At 39.1% G+C, this 26257-nt stretch overlaps 1 protein-coding gene across 6 annotated transcripts in view; it reads right to left on the bottom strand.

The window, feature by feature from the left end:
• Window positions 1-5968: 5968 nt before the first annotated feature.
• The window catches only part of NRG3 (neuregulin 3), a 1272378-nt gene continuing 1252089 nt past the window's right edge, over window positions 5969-26257 (bottom strand). For 2 of the 6 annotated variants that reach the window (XM_027530406.1, XM_027530407.1), the window contains exons 7-10: window positions 18385-18518; window positions 13757-13927; window positions 8261-8332; window positions 5969-8028 (exon numbers count right to left, since the gene is read on the bottom strand). In XM_027530406.1, coding sequence (XP_027386207.1) covers window positions 7521-8028; window positions 8261-8332; window positions 13757-13927; window positions 18385-18518 — 885 coding nt within the window. In that variant the 3' untranslated portion in view covers window positions 5969-7520. The remainder of the gene's footprint in view (window positions 8029-8260; window positions 8333-13756; window positions 13928-18384; window positions 18519-26257) is intronic. The other 4 variants (XM_027530410.1, XM_027530411.1, XM_027530408.1 and 1 more) reach the window with 3 other exon arrangements.

Genomic DNA, 26257 nt, shown 5'->3' with positions numbered 1-26257 from the left:
TCTCCAGGGGATCTTCTCAACCCAGGGATTGAACCCCAGTCTCCCACATTGCAGGCAGATTCTTTACCATCTGAGCCACAAGGGAATATACTAAATGGGTATAATTAATGCCCAAGAAAAGTTCTAAAACATTAAATATTATTACACAAAGGAGTATATTTATGGAGAATTATGAAAAAACCTTTTGATGCAAACTATTTAACCAATATTCCTCTGCATTATTTTAACCTTAGATTTTATTTTTACTCAGTATTTTATTTTAAACCTTTACAAATATTGTTACTGGTTTCTATCTTGGTCAGTTGTTTAAAGCATGATTATTTGGTTTCACTTATTGTTCTCTTCTTTTATGGAATGGCTGATTTTGTCTTTCTCCCTTAAAAAAATGGAAAATACTGCTGTAAAAACAAGTAGGTTGAAAATTTTGTTAACAATATTAGGAAAATTAAAGGACCCTGGGTATGTCTGTATATGAAAAGATATTTGTTAAAGTCATGAACCTTATTATCACATTTAAAATGTTCCTAGTTTATTCCCCCTAGTAACACAACTCAAAAGAACAAAGCTGTATTTTTTCTACAAAATCACAACAGTCTCATTTAGCTGAAAAATTCCCTGTTTAATAAAAGAGAAGTGAGATAAGAGGAACATGCAGTAAGAATCTAACCTAAGGGAATCTAAGTGTCCAGCATCATCAAAGGCTGTTGAAAAGGGACAACAGGGAAATGGTAGTCAAAGATTTCCTGCACAGATGAAAACTTATGTGAAGTCAAAGATTATTATTAAATTGACTACTAAATTCATGTCTTCATTTTTAATAAGCAGTATGATTTATCTCCCTGGAAACAAAGTGCATGTAAAATGGAACTTTACTAGGATGTCAAGGGACATACAGCTCGTATTATTTCCCATAGCCTTCATATCCCACACAGTGGTGGGCATAATTCGGAAATGTTTTCTTGGAAAAAGTCAAAGGAGACACATACATATGTGCTCCTTGAAACAAAATTATTAGCACAGGCACAAAAAAGATCAGTTTTGGTATTAAACAACTAAAAATATTCTGCTAAACATTTTGCATGTATTCTCTGTGTGACTTTCATTCTTTAAAATATGATTGGTCAAATATTAAGAAGGGAATTCATTTTTAATTTAGATTTAATGTATTCAACCATATCCTTGAAAAACAAAGAGCCAAGTAATTTCCTTTTAATTACCTTTAAAATATATACATTGGCTACTGGAAAATGTATAGTGATTATAAGGTAAGTTTTCCATGCTCTTATTTCTTTCAGCTTGAACAAATGTGTCTATTCTCTAGACTTTTATTGGTAAAGACAAAATTCAAAAGCAGATTGTATAGAACAAAACTTAAAAGTTAATCACTGTTTTCTTGCTGTAAGTATTTCCTTGAAAAGACATCTGAGTTCAAGGTCTTCCCTGTCACAGGAGTTTGTAGTTTCACATACTTGGGTGACTTATGAATGAAAAAACCTAAGGAAAGGGGTACAAAATTGAGTTTTAACACACTATGTGTACTGTGCTGTGTATGTGTGATGATTTAAGCCCTTACATTTATTTCAGAAAGAAAATTATCAATGTAAAATGTTCCAAGGCTATGTGAGGAGTTTAGCAGAACTCTAAATACATTAAAAAACAAGTTAAAAAATGCTGGACTTTCCTCCTTCTTTTTCAATTTTGTAAACAACTACATTGAATCCATATAACTTTAAAAACCAACAGAGTTTAAAGAGATATATATTTTTTTGTTTCAAGTTTTCAAAATTCTGTATTGTTTTATAAAATACTTAGGAATTCAGATGTTGAGATCTCAATGAAAAGATACAATTATAGATGGAAAAATTGATGCTACTCAGGTTGGAAGAGGAAATAGAGACTGATTTTTCACGAACAGTGACTACAACCAACATTATGTGTGTAAACTCTGCATTTTTATGTTCTATTGTGTCCCCCAAAGACAGGATTATTTCCAACTATAATGTGAACATAAATTCTCTGAAATTCTCAAGAGAATTTATTCACTATTAATTGGAGAGTTTATGTTAAGAAGTTTGAGATGCAAATAATTAAAAATATCAGCAAATACCTTGTGTATCCAATGAGTGTGTGTTATGGCTTCTGTGAGAGGAGAACAGCTTCAAGGTCTCATGCTTTCTCTGTAGAACCCTTTGCTCTGGCTTCAATAAAGGTTCACAGCTTACAGTTTCTTTTAAAAAAATCTGCAGCAAATTCGGACTTAAAATCTGGGGCAAATTTGATGTTCAGGCTTTGAAAGTCATGACTGAGCAACTTTCACTTGGCCATCCCTTCTTTATTACTTGGCATACACAAATTTCCTTTAAAAACAACCACAAGAGATTCTATTTCTCTATGGAAATTAAATGGAACATTGTAAATGTCTTATTTACAAGTCAATATACGATTCCAATAATTTTGGAGTCTTAGAGCCATGATCTCTCCAAAGAGTGGTGCTGTGAAAGTCGCTCAGGCGTGTCCAACTCCTTGTGACCCTATGGACTGTACAGTCCACAGAGTTCTCCAGGCCAGAATACTGGAGTGGGTAGCTGTTCCCTTTTCCAGGGGATCTTCCCAATCCAGATGGCTAAAATGATAAGGGTTGTGTTGCTGCTGCTGCTGCTAAGTCACTTCAGTCGTGCCCGACTCTGTGTGACCCCATAGACGGCAGCCCGCCAGGCTCCACCATCCCTGGGATTTTCCAGGCAAGAACACTGGAGTCGGTTGCCATTTCCTTCTCCAATGCGGGAAAGTGAAGGGTGAAAGTGAAGTTGCTCAGTAGTGTCCGACTCTTAGCGACACCATGGACTGCAGCCTACCAGGCTTACTAGAAGACAAATAACATAATGTCTGAGTTGGAATGACTGCCTAACATTCCAACCAGTTGGAAATTAAAGATGAGCTAGATCATCCTTCTCATTTGAAGATGGGATCATGGAGCTACTATTATGTATACATAAAGTAGAAGCTTTTGCAATGTCATCTTCCAACATAAAGATTTTCTAATTCATTTTCAACAGTAAGAATTATTTGTTATCACACCATTAATTCTTTCATAGGCAACAATACACGTGCAGTCAATACAGGTTTTTATGACTAAGTTATTAAAGTACTAGCAGCCAAGTATGTCTCGGTCTGGTCATCTCTACTAGTGTCTTCACTGGGTAATCAGCATTAATACGTAGCTTCCCCACAATCACTCTGCCCTCACCACAACTCTTCACTAGATACAGTGGGTACTACACATCAGAGATGCCTGTTTAGGCACCTTTGACGGAACTAAATAGTTAAAATATAAAAAATATATTTGAGCTTATACATTATAGGGAGAATAATCATATATACCCATAGTTTATTCTTCATTTCTAAGAGATAATCTAGCAGACATTTTCCTCCACGGTCTTCTGAATTTTTTCCAACTCAAGGAAATTTCTGCTTACCTAAGAGGAAGAACTAGAAAATGCCTGTGTTACCTAAACATTGCCAAGTTGGCTGATTTCTAAAGGTTTTTATTTCATTGGCATTCCATGAGGCAATCACTTTAATGTTTGTCAATGAAACAAAAATAATAAAGCTACCAAAATAATCAAACACCTAAATGTAATACATGTGTATTTTATACATACATATATGCTTATCCATGTATGTGTGTAGTCACAGTAGGGAACAGATTATTATGAGAGAACAATGTTGATCTTAAGGAGTGAATTTCTTCTTTTACCTTCGCTATTTCTTTAAAAGGGAAAGAAAGAATAAAAGAGAAAGAGATAAAGCTTATTTAAAGGCCTCATTTCCCATGACATTGGGATGCATTTAAAATCGAGAACAGCCCAGAAATGTTGTGCTGGTCTTTCTTGGATGAAGACTGAATTTGTGTAGACCAAAATACAGACATAGTCTAGACATGCCATCATTTAATAACACTGTACTGAATCTATACAATTGAACAATAATTTAAAAAGTACTCTTTATATATAAAATGTTTCCTGGATACCAAAAGCTAAAATAAAAACCCCACCCCTCCTGCTGTGTTCCTAGGTATATTATGTACTCAGTTGGGAAATGTTTCATAGCACTAGTCTAAGGGAAATATTTTCTGGTTTACAGGGTTGGAATTAGAGGAATCACCATTTCCGCCCCCTCACTCAGGGAGTCATGGTTTCCTGTAGCACCATACTGCAAGGTAAGTGTGAGTGACTGCTGCATACATCAAGTGTATTCTGGTGGACAGCTAGTTGCTGATAGCCTTAGAAGCTCCACTCAAGTCGTACCTGTCAGTTAGTTCAGAAGCCAGTGCTCATTCTCTGGAAATCTGCCTGGCCCTTCTGTTCTCTGTTTGGTAGGTCTGTTATGTTATGATCAAACAAGTTAATTGTGGAGTCCTGAAAAACTGCACCATTTCTCCTCTAGAGGACTTGGCTATTGATACTTGGAGATAATGTAAATCATTGGGGATTTTATCCATCTACAAATATTTAGTCCTTCACCCATAGCAAGGTAGATATTGGACAAGAGTGTAAACCATAGAACACTTAATGTACACAACAAAACTAGAGAAAATTTAGATGCCAATTCTCCAACATAATTTCCACTATTTCTCATTAGCAAAAATTGTTCATATATTTTAAACAACAGCATTGTATAGAAGTCACTGGCAAATCAGAATAACATACACTTTATATAAAATAAGACAGGAAATGATTCAGAGTGAAAAAGTAATGAGTAACATTCATTCTCCAATAAATGATGAATTGCAACTTACTCAATTACCAAATCTCCAAATATCTACCCTCATAACAAATACAGGGAAAATGAAGCAAAGTCAAAAGTGTCTTGTAGAAATAGACACTTCTGTGTAGGCATGTGAGCTTGAAAGACAGGGTACCGACGTCTCCAGATGTTGGCCACATTAGATCAGCTTTGAGAATCTTGATGCTTATCAGCACTTGTCTGCTGGTGCCCAAAGAGGTGCTTTTTGAGTCTGAAAGCTTTTCATTGGAGAATTTCATATTCCAAAAGGAGATAATGGTCACCTTCAGTGGTCATTTAATAATTGCTCTTACTGGAGGGTTTCTGTCTCCACTCTCAATTTCGATATAACTGTATCTCTAAACTTTACATCGGGCTGCTGGTGGACATGCCTGATGTTCATACCCTTTAGAACGCACAAGGCTATTTATAATCACAGAATACATGGTTCTACTTTAACTAAATAAGGGTTAGATCAGGACTTAAGTTTGATTGACAACCTTTGATCTTCTTAGAGTAAATGATATATTAACTTCATACAGAACATACAACCTCCTAATTAGGTAGATTCTGTATGAATTCATTTAGATATGCAACAGGTAACATTTTAGTGAAAAACCCAAGACAAGCTTGACTTCAACAGACTTGAGAAGACTTCCAATGAGTTTGATAATTGTGAAAAATTTAAATATAATAACACATTGGGTATGCAAATTATGGGGTTTTAATATACCTGTTAATTAAGACCATCTTTCTCAAAATTTCCCCAAAGATGATGCTTCTAAATGAGAAGTTAGATAATTGAGATATTAAAAATGTATAATAATCTTTTGAGTCTAACAGTATTACCTCTATTTTCAAAGTAAACAATGACTACCACAAAGCATTTTGTTAAATATAAAATGTGTTTCTACCAAAATGTTTTCAACATTTGAGACTTGAGTTTCCAGTAAACAGTGTTAAGAACACAATGTTCTTTATTTTCCCTGTATGACATTATGTCTATTATCAAAGAATATTCTCAAAGAGCAATTTGCAGAGAAACAGCTTAATCTTAAATAAGAATTGTATATCTTCAATATTTGATTCAGAAAGAGTTACATTCCTTTTCAAGGGAATGTGCATCTTCCACAGAGAAATTTTAATCAAAGTTTTCCCAAACTTCAGTAAAAGAAATCTTTTATGTACTTTCAAATACTGTGCCTTTTTATTTAAAACAGTGTAAACATAACAACTCAACACCACCGATAATTGGAAAAAGACTGGTTATGTGAACACTAATTTCCTTGATTGCCCCATGAAAAGAAGGGTAAATAAAACAGACAAATCTTCAGGAGAAGTTTCAGTTCACCTTAGCAGTGGTAAAAATATTGCTTTATTCCAAATGAACATACAGCACAATTTACTGTTCTTTGGGGGACTTCCTTTGAACTGAATAGGCTGGGCTTTGTGACTTCAACAATTTATTCTTTCCATATTAACCACAGAAGCCAATGTCTCGGTCCACACATGGTAGACTCTCTATAAAATAAATAGTAATGAGGATGATGAGAAAGCAAAGGGTAACCATCAATTTGATCATTGGCTTGTATAAATAATTTAAGTACGCATGACTCAGGATAAGTACCCATCCCCAACTTTCCTTGTAATACTGATATCATTAATGAGCCAATAGTTGTTCCTCTCAAAAAGATTCACATCAGAAAATGGTCTAGACATTGTCAAGAGTTTTGTAGGACCCCACCATGCAAGTGACCTTGATTTACTAACTGAACTTTCTACTTAATGGAAAAAATTTAAAGTGAACAGATCTACGAGGGAATTTTTTTTTTCTTCTGAATATTAGATTCCCTGATGTTTCAGAACAAATTTTTAGCAAGCTGAATACACACACACATGCACACACATACGCAAAATGAACATATGTGCATACGGCATACCGGTGCTCGAGTGAGCAGGTACACACACACACACACACACACACACACACACCGAGAAATGCTCCTTTGGAGCCCCTAAACAATCTCAAAGAAAAACATTTCTAGTAGCATGATTTTAGTGACACGACATTTGTGATGTTTTTGTCTCTTTTTCTATAGTAATTTCCTACCTCCCTCTGAGATTCTGTGCCTTCAAATTTTGGAGGAAGCTGGCACATAAGAGCAGCTAAGAGTGCCCCGTGATGCCCTCTATCTTCTATTCCTCTCCTTCCAGAGTCTTTGTGCCATTCTTCAAAAAGTAAGTAGAAAACATTACATTGGTTGACATGACATAACCTGTGATGAGGCCGTCGAGTGGATAGAGATTTAGGGTTTGGGATTGGCAAGCCACATGGCAAGGGCCACCTGCTCACTGGCACGTCCGCCCTCAGCATACATCTTTTCTCTTTGAAACTGGGTAATTGCCAGCACTTTTTATGAGGCCACTGGCACTGTGGGGCTGAGGGTCTGAATTGCCCACATCTACTAAGAGCCAAAGAGGACAGTGTTGGGACTAACTGAAATTGTATTCAGAATTCTACCCAAAAGCTTTAGTTGTAAGCTTTATCCCTCCTGAAACGTTTCTTTCCCTTTAAAAAAATATTTTGTTAAAAAACACTATGATATGAGGGCGATAGACTATTTGGTTTCTTCTAAGTAGATGCTCTTAAATTAATGCATATAAATAATTTGTATTTAATCTCCTCTCTTTCCTGTTGAGCAAAGCATAGAATGCACAGATTTCTACATCTCGAGTCACTTGGTCAATGCAGGGTCTCTTTGTATTTCGTTTCTTAAGACAAATTGTGCCTCTCGTTCTGATTTGGCTGTGGGACTCAGGGGAAGAAAGGCTGTGTTTTCACTCGCACTGTCCTCCGTCTCTACGCTGGCCAGTTCGTAGTCTTCTGACCGCCTGGCATCAGTCAGAATTCGAATCTGCTCCTGGACAGTTTCTAGCAATATTTTCACTTCTTGTTGTTCTGCTATAAGACAATCGCTGACTGGAATACTCACATTGACAATATCAGCAGAGTAGGAGTTTTTGCACCTTTTGATGCTTTTGACTTCAGAAATCCCTGGCATTTGCATGCAGGTTTCCTCTAGACCCACTGAAGGGATGATGGGCACAGAACTGGCCCTTGGGGATGAGTATCCCATCAGGTCCTTTTGCTCCAAACTATTAAAATAGGAGTTTGTCTCTCTTGAAGGCAGTTGCATATTTATTGATGCATTTTGTTGGGTTGTTAAACCATTGGCTGAGTACCTGAAAAAGAAACAAAGTGTAACATACACTGCTACCTGCCCCACAATATTCAGTCAACAAAGCACTTTCCACATGCATCATCTCACTGACTTCTCACAGCAACCCCATGAGACGGATACTATGTTCCCAGTTAAACAGAGAAGTAAACTGAAGCTCGTATAGGTGAAGTGACTTGCCCAAGGTCACACAGAAAATAAGTGACAGATTGAGACTCAAACCCAGATCTTCTTACTTTAAGTCCAGGGATCTTTCAACACACCACAGCTGTATAGGCAGGTGGGGTATAGTCTTCCTGACCTCTATCCTAGAATACAAAGTAAATGGGGGTTGAGCAGGTAAGAGTGTGGCCCTTCCATAGTGACAAACAGGAAACCCATAATGGCATTACTCCACTCCATCAACCTGACCACCCTCTCAGCCCTGGTTTAGTCCAGTAGACTCCTTGTGGCCACCCTAGGTGGAGGCAGTCAGGAAGCCCACTCTTCAGCATCAAAATACTACAGTCCTAAGTTTCTCTGCTTCACACTGACTTAGTCCAATTTCCAATGGACTCTGTTCTATAGGAACCCCCTTCCTGCCAGTTTATAGAGCCTAAAAGATGGGATGAGAGGCATACAATTCCCCTGTCTGCCCAAGAAGAACATGCGGGAAGTTCCATGGGGCCTCAATCAAGCTAGTAATGTTCCTCACATGGTTTCAGGAGCCAAGGAAGGTAGTTTATGGGTGCGTGACGATGGCTTGTCCAGAATGCCATCATGACATTCCAAGTCATTTAATATGCCAGAATCTAGCTGGCCCTCTTCTTGGTTGTTCAGAGCTGGTGAATTATCCATTGCTTCTGAACTCTCTAAAGCCAAAGATTGGAGCCGAGATATGGTAGATTCACAGAAATGAACAGTAGTATTTATCCTATTTCTCAATTATTTTTACTTAATCTTAACCTTAAATTAAAATTTAAGCATAATCTAAACATATTCACCCTCAGTATAATAAATCTCATTCCCCTTGTCTTACATTATATTGTAAATAAAAATCATGTTTATACACGGAAAGAATAATTGCAATGAAGTGTGTTGCATACTAAATAGAAGCCTTTATTGTAAAGACAAGATCGGAGAAATTTAGAGCTCTGTCTTTCTGCCAGACAGCATAAAAAGATGAGGAATGGCTTTAGGTTGCAGTTCCATCCTCTCTCACTGTGCCCAACATGGAGTTGGCAATCAATACATTTTGATGGAATGGACACAGGACTACATGACCAGATCTTCAAGGTAAACAGTCTCTTAATATCCTAGTTAACACAACAAGAGCTACCATTCACACAGAGCCTTCAAAAGGCACTTTCACCTCTAATTACTTTATTGATTTATAACACTCTGTGGTTTATTATTATTACCATATAATGGATGAAAAAACTGGACTAAGGAATACCCAAATGACTTGCTCCAAATTATACTCTTGGAAAGCAGCAGAGAAAGCAGTTAAACCTATGTTGTTTTATTTTGTTACTATCAAGGCCTTAAATGAGCGGGCATCTCAAAGTGCATCCCAGCCTTTTTTGGGATGTAAAATCTTTACCTGCACAAACTAGGCACATAGAAGGAAATTCCCTAGGGGATCTTACTCCTTTCTCCTTAGTGTTATATCACTGAAAATCTGAACCTAAAGTTTCTGATCAATGAATCAATTTCAACAAGAAGGAAGGTGCCAACTTTAAGGCTTCTGTGTTCTGTTCTTAGCACCATTAATGTGTATGAAGGTAGTGAATGTCTGCTGTCAAATTCACCAATGGCACAGGGCCAAGAAATTTTATTAGGATAAAATCATCTTTCATATGGATATCATCAGAGTATATCCATGAGCAGAACCTAACAGGATGAAAAGTAGTGGTGACAGATGCCAATTCTTAATACCTGGATCTGAACATATTTGTAAAAATGGCTAAAGGTGTAAATATCTTATAGGATTTAGTCAACCGACGCTTTAACAAGTCCACAATGTGACATGACTAAGAAGTAATCCAAGGCAATTCAAGCCAGACTTGGAGCTGTCTTCCAATATGCCTGTGGGCTGCCCTGGGTGGCTCAGTGGTAAAGAATCCTCCTGCCAATGCAGGAGACCTGGGTTCCATCCCTGAGTCAGGAAGATACTCTGGAGAAGGAAATGGCCACCCACTCCAGTGTTCTTGCATGGAAAATCCCATGGACAGAGGAGCCTGGCAGGCTACAGTCCATGGGGTCACAAAGAGTTGGACATGACTTAGTGACTAAAGAGCAGCTGATAGATGAGAAAGGAATTGCAGTTGACTTCTGCGTCATCTCACAAGCCAGGTATGGGTCACACGCTGGCAACAACTGAAATCTAAAATGCTGCCCTAACATGAAGGTGTACTTGAAACTATTAGAACTCTCCAAAATGTGACTTTGTTTTGGATCAGAAAAGATTTCAGTTTCCACCACCATTATATGCTCTGGAGTCTTAGACAAACACGGAAGCCTCACTTTAATTCTCTCATTAATTAAAACTGTTAGGTTGTAATGCTGACCTGGGGGCTGCTCTGAGGACTCGCTGAAGTGATGCCTCTGCATGAATCAGTAGAGGCACACTGGTGGTCCTCCCTTTCTTCCTAGAGTTGCTGCGAGTGTTCTAGCACTGGGCTTTGAGTAGGAGGTGACACTACTCTCCAGAAGCTTAAGTTAAATTTCTAGATGTGATTCTTGATTAGAAGATAGTCAGAATTCTACATTCCATCATAGTCCATGACTGTCACATTCTATCCATAAGCACATCATTCATTGACTGTAAAGTACCAGTTTGGATTGCCCTTCTTCCGATGATCCCTCAGCAAAGTAAGCACACGTGCCATTTCCTTTGTAGCTATGTAAACAAAGCCTCCTTTTAAAGAGGGAAGATTTCAACAATTAGTCATTTCATTTGATTCCCAGGAATTCAAGGGTCAGGCTAAGAAATATGTGTTTCCCCAGAGGACTCTAGGACCCAGTTCTTGGTGCATATGGCATTAGAATGAACAGACTAAATTGAAGGAATCTAATTTTCCCTCTGGAGCCATACGATTAGAGATTCCACATGTATACATTGCCATTCATGACTGAGATTTTTCTTCACGTTCCTTTCCTGGTTTCGTGGTTTATTGGGTCAGAAAGGCTGGTATTCAATGGTTCTTTTATATGGGATATCTTATCTTTGGGTTCACCATTGAAATTCTTTTATCTTTCATGCATTCATCTCTAAACTTCCTGAAGAATAACTGAATATAAGTTTGTGAAGTTGCTATTTAAGTGAGATGGATGATGAGTATGTTTCAGATCCCTTCTACTTTGAAGGAAGCAGTCTCTTGTGATTCTCGCTCTTTCCGTTTAGTATATGAATCCATCAGTTTGATTTGCCTGACATAACGCAGTTCAGAGCTTTGTGAGCCACTAGCCATAGTCGACACCAAGCCACTGACCAGGGGAAAGGCTCTTGAAGAAGCTCCTTTCCACCTGACTCCCTCCTCAGGCTTCACCAAGTCAGACACTGGGTTCAAGCTGGGCTGAAGTTAGTGCCAAGGAGAGACATCATATACACGGGCAGTCTAAGTAGCAGACAGTGCCCATGTGCTTCAGGAGCAAGCAGCAGATGGCTGACGGCGCTTATAAACTCATTCATTCCCCCTCCAGGCAAGGGCCAGCTTTGAAGAAGGCTTTTAGCTGTGAAATTCTATTACCAATTCCATTTCCAGTCCGGTGAGATGGTCAGTCCCCCAGGAGTGGGAAATAGCCGTTCTCAAGAACTGAGAATGAGATTGCTCCTTGAGATTCATTGTGCTGAGCACACAGTGACTTAGAGTCATCATTTATCAACACTGGGTGCGTATCACATTGGAAAATGCATGTGGCCAGCCAATTGAAGAGAATATTCCAAACCCAATGACGGTTGAACCAAAACAAAATCTCCACCAGGCAGGATAAGTGTTAAGTCCCCCAGGAGTTAAAAAGCAAAACAGTGCCTGAACATGCCCTGGAAATCTCTGGGCCCTTGGAGATTTGTGTATGTTTGGTTCAACACTATGCCTGTCACAGAGCAGCCTCTTAGGTACATTTGGAATGATAGCCGTGGTAGTGCCCAGCAGAGGAAAGAAAGCATGGACTGAGTTCTCTGTCCACTCACAACATCTCTGAGCTTGATTTCACCTCACTCATTCTCACTCTAACATTCATCCTGGGGCAGTGGGGAGAGGGTTGGGGGGAATACCTAAGTAACAGACGTTATTACTGATTGAAGAAGAAAAATAATTATGAAACATAATTAGCTATAGGCTAATGCAAGCCCCTTTTCCAGCCATGAGGCAAATAGAGATGCAAACCGCTTCCTGAAACTTGTATTATGTATTTTGGACAACTTAGCTATTATGTTGAATGCGTAAATCTCACCCCAGACCTGTACCGATATATTTTACAGTCCAATTGGAATTGCTTCACAATTACAAAATTGAGATACAAGCTCTTTATTTATCTTCTAGTCGTCCTACAGAAATCTGTGGCCGAGATTTGTCAGACACGGCACTGTTGCATGTATATCCTGCCCAGAGGGAAAGACAAAGTTAAGGATCTGGGACCTCAAACCTGCTTTGACTTTCAACTTGCTACAGACTGGGTAGAAAAATCACCCAGACCAAAGAAATGTAGCCTGGCTTATTCAGAGAGAGAGAAGAAGACTGGATGCAACAGGCTTGAGTGAAGGAATGGATTCTTAGACTTTCTGAAGTAAACCCTGATTGCATTGCTCTTGAAATTAGTAGTAATACCATAATTGTTCCCATGGCAATAAATACAAGTACCCCTTCTCTGCTTACTATGTGTCAGGCACAAGCTCTTGACACATGTAATTTCTTTTTAATCTGCCTGACAATCCTCAGGAAGTCTCGTACTATTTTGTTCAATGTATAGACTAGAAAACATAAGCTTAAATGATAAAACTTTCTCAAATTCAAACAAGGAGTAATCCAGCTTGTCAGTTTTGATAAGGGTGCCATCTTTGGTTGGATAGCTTAGTCAGTTAGGTAAGTGGTGTCTAAAACTCACTCTCCACTCCACTCACCATTCTATGAGCCCATGCAGGTCCACGCCCACTCACAGGAAGGGGCACTTTTTGCACTGCGAGGATGGGCAGCAGCCACTGAGTCCCAAGCCCAGTTTTCCACCCCTGCACTGTGAGTGAAACTAGAGATCTGAGTTCAGCTAGTTGTGCCTTGACAATATGCTGTCAGCATTGACTGAGGCACGTTCAAGAATGCTCTATGGAGCAGATGCTACTTCTGTATTACCGGTAACCGCTTATGGTATTTTCCACAATAGTCATTAGAGAATTAAGTCCTTTTTTTCCCCCCCAAACCTAAGGATGAAGGAATACTTTTGTCCTCCTAAGAAATCCCTAGTTTTTAAAGTCAAAGACATATTCCCAGTTATTTTAGAAACTTTACTAAAACATAGTCTAGATATCTATATACTTCTTAATGTTACATTTCTTTTCCATCTAACATTTCCCAAATATCTACTTCCATTTTATCTATTCTTTATAGTTTATCTATTCTTTTGTGGAACAAAGATGGAAGCAAGCATAAATAGCCAATTAGTGAATCAGTGAATAAAACCCCAAGGAACATTAAAAACTCCATTTAAAACTCTAGCATTCACCCGCCCTAAATTCCATTGCTCTTAAGACCTACCCTTGGCGAGGTATCGTATCCTGGTCTGGGATCTTTGATTCCTCCAGTTGCTGATATGCTGGTCCCACGAGTCCACCCAGCCTACTTCGGGGTGATGGGGGTGTCCTTCTGAAGGCATTCCTATGGAGCATACCACTCCTTTGCCCTGGACTGCAGCAAGAGGAGAGGGTCCTGATGGTGGAAAGAAAACCAACAAACAAATTGATCATAGCCATTTCCTCACAGGTGGCTGCTCAGATTCTTCAAGCACTGTATTTGCACCCCAGATCTTCAGAGTTCTAGACCAGGTTCCATCCACGCCTGCAGGATATTGGCTAGGAGGGTTCGAAAGTTGCTGAATCTATTTTATCTTTGGACAGACTAAGAAGAAGAGATGTTCAGTTCCTCTGTTTCTGGCATTCCCGTCTGGAGCTTAAAGAATGTTCCAGCTCCTGATTCCCATCCTCCCTCATCATCCATGCTCCAGCAGGGCCTCTAATAGAAATAAAAGTGGTCTTGTTATTAAATGGTGACAAGAACTAAACCCAAGAAGCCTTAAGGGGAAAATGTCAATGGTGTTAGTCGTAGAACAAACAAGTCTTATTTTAATTGCCGTTGTTTCCTTAAAATATATGTTATTTACTTTGCCAGTCCACAATCTCAAATTTTCATAAATCCTGAGAACCTAAATTATTTTTCTTTTGAGGTTTCCTTTTCCTAACATTTTTATTGAATGAAAGATTCTTTAAATTATATAGTGTTTTACAATTTTCAAAAGAGTCATGCGTGACTTTATATAATCCCATATTAACCCTTTGAGTTTGCTTTTCATAAATGTCTGATCATATATTTCATTTGATTTATACATCCAAACAGCCAAATAACCATATGTTATCAGATGCTATCAAGGGGCAAATAGCATACATGGGATATAACCTCAGGTAAGATCCCTACATAGATTATAGTAAATAAAGAACTAGACTCTCTACAGGAATCACTTACTAATTTGCCACGTTACTAATTCCATCCATATCTATTCCTCTTTCCACGCCACTGAATTTTCCCTACTACCACGTGAAGTGTAAGAACTCTGTTCCTGTATAAACATTCCCTGAGATTCCTGTAAGATAGTTTAGAATGTTTGTGTTACATTCTCATTTAACTTTGAAAATAGCAATAAAACCATGCACAGAGCAAAAACATTTTCAAAATTTCAATATGTTATCAAGTTCCAAAGGAACCATTCCCCCAAAGGAACTTTACCCATATTACTACATTATATGGAGTTCTGTAACTTTTCCCCCCACCAACATTACTGTTATTTCAACTTAATAAATACAAGACCTCTCCTATGTTATTTAGGGTCAGGATTTGAAAACCAGACATATGAGTGCTAGTAGCCACGTTCCTGGGTTTGGCTAGGGAAAGCGACCACACTTTAGAACTTCGTATTTGTCAAGCCTATCCCTAACTTCCTGAGTTTGTGCAGATACCAGATTTTGCCTAGCATGCCTATTACAATTTCATTCTTCAGCATAATATTTCTAATGTGTTGAATCCTAAAATGGTTAACAAGGGACATCTAGCTGGGTCACCAAGCCAGCAAGTTTAAGGAGCTGCATAATAACCAATTCGTTTCTCTGCCTTCCAGTTTCTATATACACTGTCTGGTGGCAATTGTGAAGTTCACAGAGCACTCGGGCTTGGATGCTAGAATTAGCCGCATTGGGTCTGTATGTTACTAGCAGCATGATACTGGGAATAGTATTTATACAAGTCAGAGTCCTGGAGGGAAATAAATGGCACCAGAAATTGGATCATTTGGGAAGATTTTGCTGTTTAGAAATGTATGTTCACTGTTTGAGGGGAGAAAAAAAGAAGAACACACAACAGGACACTACTGTACTTAAGGGCTGGTAACAATGGGAGGCTGTTACCATCCTTGTTACTGAAAGGATGGGGGGAAGGAGCAGTTACCTGATTGAAGAGAGAAATGGTTGTAAGAAGAGGCCACCTGGCAGGTGCTGTGGCCCCCAGAGGAGGGCCGTAGCTAAGGCCACCAAGCAGGGAGGGAGGGGCAGGAGTGCCAGCACCTCACTGGCCCTGCCCTTCCCTCACTTGGCTGTGCACCGCAGTGAGACAACAGAAGTCCAAAGGCAAGCGAAGGTGCTGCCCGTTTTAGTGCACCAGGCAGGGCAGAAAAGGGAACGCCTAGACATGGTGCATGTGTCGAGGTATTTTCATAGTATTGCTGTGGGGATTAAAGAGCTCAAATGTGTAGCGTTTAGTAGGAAATCTGGCACTTGGTAGGTGCTCAACACAATGAGTTCCCCAACTCCTCTGCTCAAAATGACAACTCAAAGGCTCATACTAATCACTGAAAACCCTGGAATTCTTTTACCTTAAAAAACCTATATATGTCCTGGCTATAAATGAGTTATATTGCCAAAATTAATGCACTAAGTATGACATGACATAATAGATTGCTTCTTTAAAGTAAAGAGGGGGGTGTTGGACTAAACATGAGAAATAATGGCTTTGAATTAATAGCTTTTGTTTCATAAATGAGTTATCCAAATGAGTCAGATTTGCAGTACACCAAAAGAAATGAATTATTCATAGCTAGCCAAAATGGCACAACAACAGAGTCTACGGGTATGAACTAGTAACCCATCTTAAAAAACAGTTCTATACCTATTGATCAATCCACTATTCAAGCTTTAAAACCCAGTGGCATTCAGGAAGTCATGGAGCAGTTTGCAGGATGTATAAATCAGTGACTAGGTTATCAATCACAAAAACGTTTAAATCTGCTGCATGTTTTACAAAACAAAAGCTATGATATATTGAACTATAATTTACAAAGTTCTAAAAGCACTTTATAAATCAACCCTTGCCGGTCTATCAGGACACAATGCATGCCAACAAATACTGCAGTGTCATTGAAGCAAACAAACAAGAAGGTCTCTTAGAGAGTTCCTTATTTGACCTGTGAGTGATTCCCAGAAGCCATAGTAGAAGCCAAATTTAGGAGGGGGTGTATCAACAGACAAAAATAGGGATAGGGTTATCTGCAGGTCAAATACATTAGAAGCTGTCATTCTTTATCCTATCAACTTTAACACATGTATGACATAATATAATACTTAATATTATACTTTATTTTATTTGACTGGATGAAATACCTCTTTAACATGGATTACAATCTGCAGAGGGAAATATGCTTTTGGAAAAAAAAAAATGTCTTCTAAAAGGCTGATAATTTTGTATCTAATTTCCTAATTGAAGAACATCCATTAAGTCCAGTGAACTTAAAATGCTCTTTTCATAGGGAAATATTTGTAAATTCCCCTACTGATATAAACCAAAAGTTGTACTCAGTAGCTAAAGCAGTTATGCAGTGGCCAAACATATTTAATCCTGTGTTGAAAATATTTAACCCTTTTTTTTTTTAACTTAGCAAACCCTTAATATCTCAGTCTCTACTCATGTAGATTTTAAGAATAAAAATCACCATCGAGTACCAATGATTAGTATCCAGAGTGACATGAAAATCCCATAGTAAATGTGGCCAGCATCAGTAAACTCTTTTGGGGGGACTCCTTCAGAGGTGGGACAGAAGTTAGCTTCCTTGAACAATGCATTTTTCTCTCATAGTCATTTCCAAAATGTGGCCCAGATATGTGAAAACCAAGGGTCAACAACATTTTTCTTTCATTGCTGGAAACAAACAACTTTTTTTTTTTACCTTTTCCATTTAAAAAAATATTTATTCTCTTTATAATTTAAGAATTTTTTTTAACACCGTACTTCCTTTCTTTTAAGAAAAGACTTCCTTTTCTTAAATTTTTTTTTAACACTGTACTTCCTTTCTTTTAAGAAAACACTGTACTTAAGCTTTCTTTTAAGAAAAGAAAGCTTAAATCTTTGGACAACTTCCACAAAGACTGACAATGTATTTTTGGATGTACATAATGTCTATTCTAGCAGGTCTCAACTGTTGGCACCTTAGAACAAAGCTTTCAATTTTTGGAGTTCCAGATTCCTTATGTATAAACATAGTATGTGACTAGCAGATGCTGAGAATGTACTCAGCTTCAGAATGCTATAAAATTGAAAACTTTTATAAGATAACTTTATTTTTGGCTTTCTTCCCCAAATAGCCAATTTTATGGTCAGCATGTAAAAAAAAAAAAAAAAAAAGTCCCACTCCACTGATAATGGAAGATCTAATATTAAACCAAGAGAAGATTTAGCAGGATTCTTCCCCCGTGAGAACTACGTGTGAAGATCTGGAACATGTGCTATCAGCTGCCTAGGGAAGAATGAGTCATTAAATCTGCAGTGATAAGGCAGGCTAGGAAAAACCATGTTTTTAATGATTTTTCAGATAGCAATTGTTTCATTCACTGGTCTGTGTCTGCAGCCTTGATGGGTATTGTTAATAAGTCCCTTTAGGCTTCTTCTAGGTGCACTGCTGCCTACTGGTCTCTCTGTCCGCTGTGAGCCGCCTGAGCATCCACTCCATGGGCAACTAGAGGAGAAGCAAGAGTGATCACCTCTCCTGAAAAACGTTGCTGTTCCTTGGTGTGTGCTGTCCAGCATTACACACTGTGTCAACATGCCCATTCCCACCTCGATTTAGCTACCTGTACCTGTGGTGTTTGACAGATTGGCTTCCTCTGTCAGGAGAAGGGACCTCTGGGAATGACTGGGGGCCGGCAAAACTTGACTCCATCATTTTCTCCAATGCAGTCACAGGATGCCTTTCCGCCGTTGAATACTGTGGGAAATCACATGCAAAGAGTTGAGCTGGAGGAAACGTTATGAGAGGAGGGCCTCTGACACTATAGCTGGGTATCAAAAAGTTACTGGAACTTACCAGTAACTTTTCCACTGGGCACTTGATCAGGAGAATGATAAAGACATCATTTTCATCCCATTTCTCACAATGCTCTCAACCTTTTGCTCCCAAAACTCTTTGTGATTAGATGAGGTCCATTCAACAGGGTTTTCCACATTAGAATCCTATCTTTTCATTTCAATTTTTACCCATGGCACACCATGCCTTTAAGCCAAAACCACCAGTATTATTTTTATTATAGTTGATATAGAATATTATTTAAGTTAATAAAAGGATTTTTTAATCCAATGTACATTTTATCAAAAAATTAACTTGTTGTTCTATTACTAACAATAGGGATTCAATAAATGCTGGCTTATTCAATAAATGCTGACTAAATGAGTGAAGTTCACAACAGAAGTTTTTCATAATTCTGAGAATTATGAAAGATGATTTAGAGTATCTGCCCACCACTCTCCAGTGTTTCCCTTTCATCTTGTTATCAGGTACTTACCATGTCTAATAAGAGACGTGTGCAAACAGTTCATTATTTATAGTTATTAACCCTTGGTTTCACCTTTGATGATGAGATATCACAAGGCACAGTAGTCTAGAGGAAACCATATAGTGATGGCACATTAAGAAAAACTTTGCCCCTAGAGAAATATTGCTTAGCATCTCAACCAGGCAGCAGTTGTTAAGTTTAACATTCCCTGGGCACTTGCACTTGAACAAGCAACAAGGAATAGCAGGTTTCTTTTCTGGAAGCTCCAATGGAAACTATGTTGAGAAATGACATTTTTTGAATGCTAATAACCAAAGAAGAGATTTTGAAATCCAGATATTCACTTGTAAATGTAGAATTTCCCATAAAAAGTATATATCTGCAGAATACATATATGAAAAGGTACATAACTGAACTCACATACAGAGAGGAAAATCAGATAGGGCATGTTAAATTTCAGGAGTACATCCTAAATGCAAAGATTCAAGAAAAATAAGATTTGTTGCTAACTTGCTGGGGTACAGATTGGCAAAATGTTCCAAAATTTTAATCACCCTACTCTTAGATGGAGGCTACTACTTCTAGGGACTCCCATCATTAACTGTATACTCACTAGAGCATGTCACTGGTACAATTTTTAATAACATCAGAAAACAGACACTAAAGAGAAGCAATTGGAAATGAGAAATGGTCGCAAATGAATACTATACAGTCATTGAAGAGAATAAAATCAGGGTACAAGAAGTATGCATAATATGAATTCACTTGTGTAAATGACGGAAATGTAGTAAACAGATATAGATATATAAGTGTATGTATGTGTTTATATATGAATATATTTAGTTTTGTGTGTGTATCTACATATGTATAGATTTTGTATGTACATGCCAAAGCCTTTGACTGTGTGGATCACAAACTCTGGAAAATTCTTAAAGGGATGGGAATACCAGACCACCTGACCTGACTCTTGAGACATCTGTATGCAGGTCAGGAACCAACAGTTAGAACTGGACATGGAACAACAAACTGGTTCCAAATAGGAAAAGGAGTTTGTCAAGGCTGTATATCGTCACCCTGTTTATTTAACTTATATGCAGGGTACATCATGAGAAACGCTGGATTGGAAGAAACACAAGCTGGAATCAAGATTGCCAGGAGAAATAGCAATAACCTCAGATATGCAGATGACACCACCCTTATGGCAGAAAGTGAAGAACTAAAGAGCCTCTTGATGAAAGTGAAAGAGGAGAGTGAGGAAATTGGCTTAAAGCTCAACATTCAGAAAACTAAGATCATGGCAACTTGTTCCATCACTTCATGGCAAATAGAGCAATGGAAACAGTGACAGACTTTATTTTTTTGGACTACAAAATCACTGCAGATGGTGATTGCAGCCATGAAATCAAAAGACGCTTACTCCTTGGAAGGAAAGTTATGACCAAACTAGACAGCATTTTAAAAAGCAGAGACATTACTTTGCCAACAAAGGTCCGTCTAGTCAAGGCTATGATTTTTCCGGTAGTCATGTATGGATGTGAGAGTTGGACTGTGAAAAAAGCTGAGCACTCAAGAATCGATGCCTTTGAACTGTGGTGTTGGAGAAGACTCTTGAGAGTCGCTTGGACTGCAAGGAGATCCAACCAGTCCATCCTAAAGGAAATCAGTCCTGAATATCCATTGGAAGGACTGATGTTGAAGCTTAAATTCCAATACTTTGGCCACCTGATGCAGAAAGCTGACTCATTTGAAAAGACCCTGATGCTGGGAAAGAGGGCAGGAAGAGAAGGGGACAACAGAGGATGAGATGACTGGATGGCATCACCAACTCAATGGACATGAGTTTGGGTCAACTCCGGGAGTTGGTGATGGACAGGGAGGCCTGGTGTGCTGCAGTCCACGGGGTCACAAAGAGTCAGACACAACTGAGCAGCTGAAATGACCTGTTGATACATGTGTTTCTGTGTGTGCACACAACCCCATAGGATGCAGATGGGGAAAAAACACAAACTATTAAGGTGTTATCCTCGGGAAAAAGTATATTGGCAGGTATGGGCTATGAAAACTAGGAAAATTGTCAAGGTTATACAACTTTATGTTCAAAATCTCTATTTTTAAGTACTTCCAAAATAAACCACAGCATGTTAATAATGACCACATCTTGAATCAAAATATGAATTCTACAAAATGGACTTAAGAGAAGCTATTAAGAGTTCTTGCAAAATGGTTGAGCTGACATAGAACTAAAAGAAGATACGGAGATAAGTTGGAAAAGGTGGTTGTTTTCAGCAACCCCAAAATTACAAAGATACAAAATATGATGGAAGTACTTTCACATGTACTTCTTTGCTGACTAATTAAAGTTGTTTATCATAAACCATCCATGGAAAATTGAACTGAATCAATATGCTATTGAAAGGTAAATAACATCCTGAATTTCTACCTGATTTTCAAATTCTATAAAAGATCTAATAGGATTTTTTTTTCTCCAAACTTCTAAAAAATTGCTTTATAAGACAAACTCAGGTGCTGAGAAGGCTCAGCTACAGACAGAGGTGAAAGTATCTGGAGACATCTGTGGCAAACTGAAGCTTCTGTGCTGTCTCTGTAGAGGGCTGTCAGTAGGTGACCCGGGCCAGTGTTTCTAGCAAGGTCAAGAGCTTCTAGAGAAACTGCCAAATCATTAAAAGTCAGCAGTCCGTTTCTTTTTAAAAAATACAATTTATGTCAATCCTAATTCAAGTTTGGGTCTGTTAGTTCAGAGCCTCTGCCCTGATTGAGACTTATGATCATGAGAGCTAGAGGGCCTTATTCAAAATCTGGCAAAAAAAAGGCTTGAATAGAATCAACCTCTTACTTGTTCTCCTTATTCACAACATTCATAATAGATATTAAGTTTTAAATCTTTTCTTTCAGACACTTAGATTATTGTTATACTATACAGTTGCTTCCAATGATACTATTTTGGTCCATTAACACAAATTTGCCTCCAAAATTTATTGTTGTGGCTCTTTCTCTTGTAGCCTTTTTGAGAATCATTTTCATTTCAGTGGCTGCATTTAACCTAAGATGTAGGTTTCAATTGCTGGTATCCCTATCCAAGGTTGGTTGAGACAAGAGGGAACACAAAAAACCTAATAACTTGGCAATCATTCAAACTAATATTCCATATATATTAGTTCAAATGAATTTATAGACAAATTCCGTTTTTCAGTTCTGACAACTAGCTTAAAAATCATCATTCCTGTCCTTAAAATAAGAAAGAAAAAAGCTGAACACACAAAATCAATGCCTATTCTTATATCCATCAGAGTGCAGGGCAAAACAGCATTCCAAAATCTGGAGAGAGAAATGAATACAGAGAATCAGTCAAGATCAGCTTAAGACACGCTGGGACATGGGATCCTTCACTGCCTGTTGTTTGAGGTGATGCAACAACACAAACAATCTAAGGGACTAAATATAACTACATGCATGGGCAGTTGGGGCAAATTATGAATAAGATATAAAACGCCAAAACCCAACTTCCACTTCCGAGACGCCCAGAATAAAAGCAGGATACCACGCATGATCCTTGCACAAGCCCCACCAAGGGGATGGGCATAGCACCTAAGCTCACCCCTGGACCCACTCCCTACCCTTACCCCATGTATGGAACCAGCTCACCCCACCTCAGGGTGTGAGCAAGGCAACCTGTCACTTGTTTTTACTCCCTCCTGTAGTAGCACAAATCCTCATAAAACACTATCTCAATCTCCTCTGGCCTCTTATCAATTTCTGTTGATTAAAGAGGCCAAGAACCCTGGTCAGACATCAGCCTAAAAGGCCAAGCTAGCTGCATTAATGAGAGCTTTCAATTAGGGAAGGATACAAAATTAAATATTTTGCTGACTCTAATATGAATTCCATGTACTATATGTTCATGCCACCATTTGGAAGGAAAGAGAAAGCTTGACTGATAGAAATTCTCTCATAAAACATACAGATTTTATTCTGGCTCTTTTAGAAGCAGTGCAACTCCTGACCCAGGTAGCAGTCATCAACTGTAGGGGCCATTAGGGATGGACCTAATGTGAGCCAAGGAAACACCAAAGCTGATCACAGACTGCAAAAAGGCAGCCCAACTTCAGGAACCTGAACAAGGTATGGCTCTAGTGATTGGCCCCCTGACCTCCCTGGCCTTCCCCAGTATTCCCCACAGGAACAGAAAAATGCTGAGAAATGGGGCTGTGAGAAGGGAAACACAGACTTCTATCCTTTATAGAAAGAAGGATAACATTCTGACCCCTGAGGCCCAATGATGAAAACTCACTAAGAGCTTACACGACGCTACCCACTATAGGCAGCATGTATTATGGGGCTTGATGTCAAAGACTTTTTTAGGAAATGGGCTTAACAGCACAGTAATACATCTGCTGGATCATTGAAAAAGCAAGAGAGTTCCAGAAAAACATCTACTTCTGCTTTATTGACTATGCCAAAGCCTTTGACTTTGTGGATCACAATAAACTGTGGAAAATTCTGAAAGAGATGGGAATACCAGACCACTGACCTGCCTCTTGAGAAACCTATATGCAGGTCAGGAAGCACTGTTAGAACTGGACATGGAACAACAGACTGGCTCCAAATAGGAAAAGGAGTATATCAAGGCTGTATATTGTCACTCTGCTTATTTAACTTACATGCAGAGTACATCATGAGAAACTCTGGGCTGGAAGAAGCACAAACGAATCAAGATTGCTGGGAGAAATATCAATAACCTCAGATATGCAGATGACACCACCTTTATGGCAGAAAGTGAAGAGGAAGTAAAAAACCTCTTGATGAAAGTGAAAGAGGAGAGTGAAAAAGTTGGCTTAAAGCTCAACATTCAGAAAACGAAGATCATGGCATCTGGTCCCATCACTTCATGGGAAATAGATGGGGAAACAGTGGAAACAGTGTCAGACTTAATTTTTTGGGGCTCAAAATCACTGCAGATGGTGACTGCAGCCATGAAATTAAAAGACACTTACTCCTTGGAAGGAAAGTTATGACCAACCTAGATGGCATATTGAAAAGCAGAGACATTACTTTGCCAACAAAGGTCCATCTAGTCAGGCTATGGTTTTTCCAGTGGTCATATATGGATGTGAGAGTTGGACTATGAAGAAAGCTGAGTGCCGAAGAATTGATGCTTTTGAACTGTGGTGTTGGAGAAGACTCTTGAGAGTCCCTTGGACTGCAAGGAGATCCAACCAGTCCATTCTAAAGGAGATCAGCCCTGGGTGTCCTTTGGAAGGAATGATGCTAAGGCTGAAACTCCAGTACTTTGGCCACCTGATGAGAAGAGTTGAGTCATTGGAAAAGACCCTGATGCTGGGAGGGATCGGGGGCAGGAGGAAAAGGGGACGACAGAGGATGAGATGGCTGGATGGCATCACTGACTTGATGGACGTGAGTTTGGGTGAACTAGGGAGGCCTGGCGTGCTGCGATTCATGGGGTCACAAAGAGTTGGACCTGACTGAGCGACTGAACTGAATACAAGTAATGCTTTCTATGATTTATATGCCTGTTATAATTCACAGATCCATCTAATCCCCTCTTCATTACTCAGGCCAATTCAATACCAAGGGGCATACCCAGGAAAAGACTGGGCAGTTAGATTTCATCCAAATGCCCCCACAATTAGGATATAAGTAGCTTCTGGCATTTGCTATTACTTTCACAGGATGGGTTGAAGCTTTCCCCACCTGTTCTGAAAAGGCTGTTGAAGTCTGTAAGTTCCTTTTGAAAGACAGAATCCCTTTGTGTGGATTTCCAAAGTTCCTGCAGAGGGATAATGGACTGTCTTTTATGGCCAGAATTACACATGAGCTTACTGTGGCCCTAGGGATAGCCAACAAGCTACATACCTCTTGCACCCCTAGTCTTCAGGGAAGGTAGAGAAAATGAACCATACATTAAAGAAAATCTTAGCAAAGCTCTGCCAAGAGAATCATGAACCCTGGAACAACTAGCTTTCTATGGCACTCCTCCGGGTCCAGGTAGCCCTCAGGAGTGGTCTGAGGCTTAGCCCATTTGCAGTTACCTATGACAGGCCTTTTCTTTCTACTGACATTCTTCTAGATGATGACATGAGACAGACCTCAGATACATTATTAATCGAGGGCAAGTTCAAAAGTAATCCAGGACTGTGCCCACAAGGCACAGCCAGCTCCCACTAAAAATACAATGGAAGGGGACAGTTTCTTCACAAATTAACCATGAGGACCAAGTCCTTCTTAAAACCTGAGAAAAAGGGGTCCCCTGAAGACCAATTATTGCCAAAATGGAAGGGCCCCTATAAGGGAATTGAAGCAACCCCAGCTGCATCAAACTGCAAGGGATATCTATTGACAGTTGGGTACATTTGTCCAACCTAAAGCTTTTACCTCCAAAGACCAGGCTGGTTACATAAGCAGAACAACCCATCTGTGAGCCAGTGACAAATCTGAGATAAGCCCACCCCAAAGACAGACACCATCTACAGCTAAGAAGAACGCTGGCTTAACTTCTCTGTGCCATTCTTGCTGCTGTGCTCTGCTTTGCTCAGCCCCTCTTGCCAGGGAAGCAGCTCTTTGTGCTTGGGTTAAGGGAAATACTCCACTGCAGAAAAGCTCCTTCTATCGACTGTCCATATTGCTAGCCCTGCCAACTAGGGAAGAATGGCAAGAAAACCCATTTATCAGCATGGCCTATAAATGGATTGATAATGTCCACATCATAGAGTGCACTCTAGGTCTATAGGAATTATCTCTAACAGGATCCCTCTGGCTCACCACCAGACCCAAAGAGCACTAGGAAGGATCTTAGCAGGGCAGGGCTGGTGATACTCTGGCTGCTCCAAGGGAATGCTTTTCCAGCCATGAAATGACATTGAAAAATCTCACCATACAGCTTGGTTATATGATGAAATAGACAGAGCAGGCCTTGACAGGACTTAAGACCTCTCTTGCTTCTTTTGACTACTGTGCTTCTTGACAGTCATCTAGCCCTAGATTATCTTCTGGCAGAACAAGGTCGAACTTGTATAATACCTAACACTTCCTGCACCTGGACCGATGCTACAGGACAGGTGGAAGTTAACATTAAGGAAATAAAGGGAATCCCTTGGTGGTCCAGTGGTAAGAACTCCATGCTTCCACTGCCGTGGCC

Source organism: Bos indicus x Bos taurus, chromosome 28 (genome assembly GCF_003369695.1).
Source record: "Bos indicus x Bos taurus breed Angus x Brahman F1 hybrid chromosome 28, Bos_hybrid_MaternalHap_v2.0, whole genome shotgun sequence".
Classification (NCBI taxonomy): Eukaryota; Metazoa; Chordata; class Mammalia; order Artiodactyla; family Bovidae; genus Bos; species Bos indicus x Bos taurus.
Note: the sequence above shows the minus strand (reverse complement) of the source record. Positions and strands in the feature narration are given on the sequence as shown.